This window comes from Danio rerio, chromosome 8 (assembly GCF_049306965.1).
Source record: "Danio rerio strain Tuebingen ecotype United States chromosome 8, GRCz12tu, whole genome shotgun sequence".
NCBI classification, from domain to species: Eukaryota; Metazoa; Chordata; class Actinopteri; order Cypriniformes; family Danionidae; genus Danio; species Danio rerio.
Window position 1 is genome coordinate 70,001 of NC_133183.1, and position 5,000 is coordinate 75,000.

The 5,000-nt window shown below is 47.4% G+C and overlaps 1 protein-coding gene across 2 annotated transcripts in view; it reads right to left on the reverse strand.

Annotated features, from left to right (window-relative positions):
• The window catches only part of trim36 (tripartite motif containing 36), a 16,294-nt gene that overhangs the window by 2,257 nt on the left and 9,037 nt on the right, over positions 1–5,000 (reverse strand). For both annotated transcript variants that reach the window (NM_001362441.1, NM_213528.3), the window contains 2 exon segments: positions 1,241–1,538; positions 2,960–3,274. In NM_001362441.1, coding sequence (NP_001349370.1) covers positions 1,241–1,538; positions 2,960–3,274 — 613 coding nt within the window.

A 5,000-nucleotide genomic window follows, 5' to 3' on the forward strand; every position in this document is an offset into this window, starting at 1 on the left:
GTTTGGTTGACACCCTGGGCGAACCACCCCATATACCCACCCTCCTTAAATTTTTATATTTATTGAAAAATAAATGTTACTATTTATTTATATTTATTCTAAATAAATACAATTAATATAAAGATTATTATACAATTATTATTCTAAAGAAATAACAGACATCAATCCTAAATGTTACTGGAAAACAATGTAACCGAGTGATATGCTAAGATCACTTAGGAAACCCTTTGCATGAATATTAGTTATGACAACTCTATAGAATAGAATAATATGTGTTAAATAGAATTATCTGTGCTCTCAGACCCGAATTATGGCCGACAATTAATGTTATGAAGTCTTACGTCCCTGACTCTTTATCCCTCCTTTCTGCTTTATTGCCATGCTTAGTGAAAGTATCATCATCATCATCATCATCATCATCATATTATTACATAAACTTTAGTTTTGTCGACTTTCAAAACTCACTGCGTGCTGACACCTCTTCCTAAAGGCTTACTCCGGTTTCACGGCACATGAGCGGTGCGTTTTTATCAGCGTGCATGTAAACAACCAGGATTCACACACACGAGTGCGTGAGGCGCACAGGAAGGGTTTTCTGCGCGCACGCGTCAGTTTGCTTTCACCAGCGTTGTTTCTGTTGCACATAGAGAACGCGTGAAAAAGATGTGAACGGCCCTTAATGTCTTTATTCTGGGATTGCCCCTCTAAGTTAACACATGTGCATATAGTAAACGGTATCCCAATGCTTTTACTAGGGGATGTTTTTTGTTGCACCATCTCCGCGTGCCGCCCCCAGCAAGATAGCTACTTGCCACGCTGCCCTGGCATATTACCCAAATCCGCCACTGGGGAAGAGAGGTGCAGTGAATCAGCTACGTTAGTGGCACAAACAATAACTGCATGTTATTTATTTATCTATAGAAACATTGGGAATTTACATAAGTACATTTAAGTTAACAATATCAACAGCAAAATCATATTGGGGTGGCCACAGGGGTGGCCAGAGTTTACCCAGGGGTGGCCGTGACCACCCCTGGCCACCCCTTGGGGGCGCCCCTGAGTGATTGGTCAATGACATCATCTCATTAATATTCAGTTGTCAGGTGTGTGTGTGTGTGTGTGTGCAGTGCAGCTCTCTGATTGGCTGGTTGTGTGTGTGTGTGTGTGTGTGTGTGTGTGTGTGTGTGTACAGTGTTCAGCTGTGTTGCCATGGCATCAATATCAAGCCCCTCCCCCTCACCTGGGGCTGCTGCTGTCCCGAGGGCCATGGAACCAATCCGCCAGTTTACAGTCTGAGGCCACGCCCACCTTCACCAGGTAGGAGGCGGGATCCACGCGGAAGGCCCAGTAGTGGCGTCCCTGGCTGATGCCCGTGTCCCCGATGATGTAATCCAGACAGGTGTAGCTGCCCGTCTGCACCCGCTCCGCCGCCAGCAGCACACTCATGCCCGCCACGCTCTCCACCGACGCCCGCCGCCGGCTCAGCTGCAGACGCTCCGCACTGAAGCCACAGCTGTCGCTGAAGAGGAAGCTGAACACTGCACGCACGCGCACACACACACACACACACACACACGGAAACACGCGCACACACACACACACGGAAACACGCGCACACACACACACACACAATCAATCAGTGTAGCCGCAGGGGTTGCAGCTGAAGTCTGGATGTGTGGACGCTCGTCAGTTCCTTCACTGCAGTTTATTAATTTCGACTCCTCTAAATTCACTTCTCATCTGATTAAGAGCTGAAATACTGCCAGACAGATGAAGAAACTCTCAGGTCTTAAAGAGAGCGGCTTCAGAGATAAAATACACACGCACGCATACACACTCTCAGGATACACTCCTGTCGGCCTATAGATTGTTGATTTTTAACATTAATGTGTGTGTGTGTGTGTGTGTGTGTGTGTGTGTACATGAGTTGTGTTTCCTCCAGACGCTGATGCCTCTGTCAGGCAGAGTTTGCAGACTGCCTCAATGTTTTCAGGTTAGGGTTATTAAATATTAATCATTAAAATATTGCTGAACAGGTGTTTTTGCATTGTGTGACACTAAATGATCCGTCATTCTCTCTCTGTAAACTCGACTCCTCTCTTCTCCTCATGTGATAATGAAATATGAGGCATTATAGCGGTTCAGATGTTGATTATAGAGCATGCTCTCAGCTTCAGTAAACCATTTACAATCATATTTCACTCAATTCAAATCAATATTTAATACAAAGAGAACACTTTAAACTACAGCGCCGTCACGGTGGAAAAGTGATGACGCCGGTGTTGCGTCTTAAAACCGGTAAAACCGTCAACACCATCAATGGCAAGCCTAGACCACCCATCTCAGAGCAGGTAATGAACTCTTGAGCGTCTGCTCGGGTCTGTTCAGGGCCGCTGCCCGCATGTCCAGCTGTTGTTGTTGTGGCAGGAACAGCGAGGCCTGATTGGAGGAGGAGCGGCTCGATCTGGCCAATGGCAGCAGGATTAGAGACTCTGAGGTGCGGTACGGGTCAGACACCTGCAGATCCACTGCTGAGGGAGAACAGTACACTGACACATTCAACACATTTACAAAGACCAACGTGACGGCGTGTTCACCATGACTGCAGTCCGTTTAGCATGAACAACCCCGCTGCAGTCAGCCCTCACGTCTCTACAAATCACTGCGGTGATCAGCTGAACACAGCCATCCTCAACTCCGCTGCTGCGCCTCCTTCATTCCTGGCCACTATAATAACCTGCTGCAGGGTGTGTGTGTACCTGCTGCAGGGTGTGTGTGTACCTGGTGCAGGTTGTGTGTGTGTGTGTGTGTGTGTGTACCTGGTGCAGGTTGTGTGTGTGTGTGTGTGTGTACCTGGTGCAGGTTGTGTGTGTGTGTGTGTACCTGGTGCAGGTTGTGTGTGTGTGTGTACCTAGTGCAGGTTGTGTTTGTGTACTTGGTGCAGGTTGTGTGTGTGTACCTGGTGCGGGGGGGGTGTGCAGGGTCACCTCGGGGCTGTAGGCACTACACACTCCGTTTCTGCAGCTCTTCACCCTGAAGGCGTAGCGAGCGTCTCTGTCCAGGTCACACACCACTGTGCTGCTGCCGTAAACACTCTCGCTCGTCCGCCAGCATTGCTCCACTTCCTCTTTCTCCTCCTCCTCATCCTGTTGCAGCTTCCGGAACTCCAGCAGGTGTCGGTCGGTGGGCACAGAGTCTTCAGGCAGACGCCAGTGGAGGAGAGCCTCATTATACACACGGCAGCGCGACAGGTCCAGCACTGGGGCATCCGGAACTGCAGAACACGCACGCACATACACACACACGCACGCACACACAATTGTTGTGTTTAAACAGAAATCAGACATGCTGAAGTGCTCTACAAACACAAGCAGACAAGCAGCATCTTTGAACCCAGTTCACAACCACTCACTCACACACTCACTCACACACTCACACACTCACTCACACACTCACTCACACACTCACTCACACACTCACTCACTCTCTCCCTCACTCACTCCCTCACTCCCTCTCTCACTCACTCACTCACTCACTCACTCACTCACTCACTCACTCACTCACTCACTCACTCACTCACTCACTCACTCACTCACTCACTCACTCACTCACTCACTCACTCACTCACTCACTCACTCACTCACTCACTCACTCACTCACTCACTCACTCACTCACTCACTCACTCACTCACTCACTCACTCACTCACTCACTCACTCACTCACTCACTCACTCACTCACTCACTCACTCACTCACTCACTCACTCACTCACTCACTCACTCACTCACTCACTCACTCACTCACTCACTCACTCACTCACTCACTCACTCACTCCCTCCCTCCCTCCCTCCCTCCCTCCCTCCCTCCCTCCCTCCCTCCCTCCCTCCCTCCCTCACTCACTCACTCACTCACTCACTCACTCACTCACTCACTCACTCACTCACTCACTCACTCACTCACTCACTCACTCACTCACTCACTCACTCACTCACTCACTCACTCACTCACTCACTCACTCACTCACTCACTCACTCACTCACTCACTCACTCCGTGGGAAAATATCTTCATATGAAGGTGAGGCTGCTGCTCAGCCCGGATCATCTCCTGATTATTCCGCTCAGGGTTTGCAGCTTTAAAGTCAATCTTTAGGAAATGAAGCCTACTTTATATCAGTCAGTGCTTTCTTGATATATTTTCTTTATTAAATTTTGTAATTCTACATATAGAGTAAGGCATGGTACACCTCTCACAGATCTCTCTGATAAATGAGTAACTGCTACAGGACGCTTTACAATAATATCTGTGTGCAAATACATCACATTATTCAGTACCAACGCCACATTCACAACTAATCTAACAACACAAACTGAAGATCACAGCCTAAAGATTAGTGCACACAGACTGATATGTCGGGGAAAATATGACATCATATTTTAATAAACGGGAAGAAAAAACTAAAGAACATAATAATGGGTTGAAATGTTGTAGTTTGCATGTTTGGTTTGCAATGACTTGCTTGAATTCAAATGTTTTATCGTTCTATTCTTAAAGATGCTTGCTGTATATATATATATATTTACACTGTTAGGTGACTATAAAGTTTGACTCATTATCAAGAGGTAAAGTGAATTAAGATGGCAGCAAATATCAGCAGGTGAATGCTAACATTAGCTTGATTAAGCTTGACATTAGGACTTTAGCCTGTTCTGGGCAGGTTAACTCTCAGACTTGTGTGCCAGCATGAGCTGCAGAGTAACGGAGTTTGAACTACTGTAAATTTGATTTATGAAACTGAATCTGCCATTAATAAACCTGCCTGACCAGAATGAGCCTGACTTATGGAACAGGACCCTGCTCTCCAGCGCTCTGACTCAATCCCTCAACATTACACTGATATGGCTAATTTCAGTGAGACTGCAGCGCGCGCGCAAACACACACACGTTACGGCTGTGAGGAGATACATCCATGATGAGGGCAGAGCAGCGTCTGTGAGGAGCA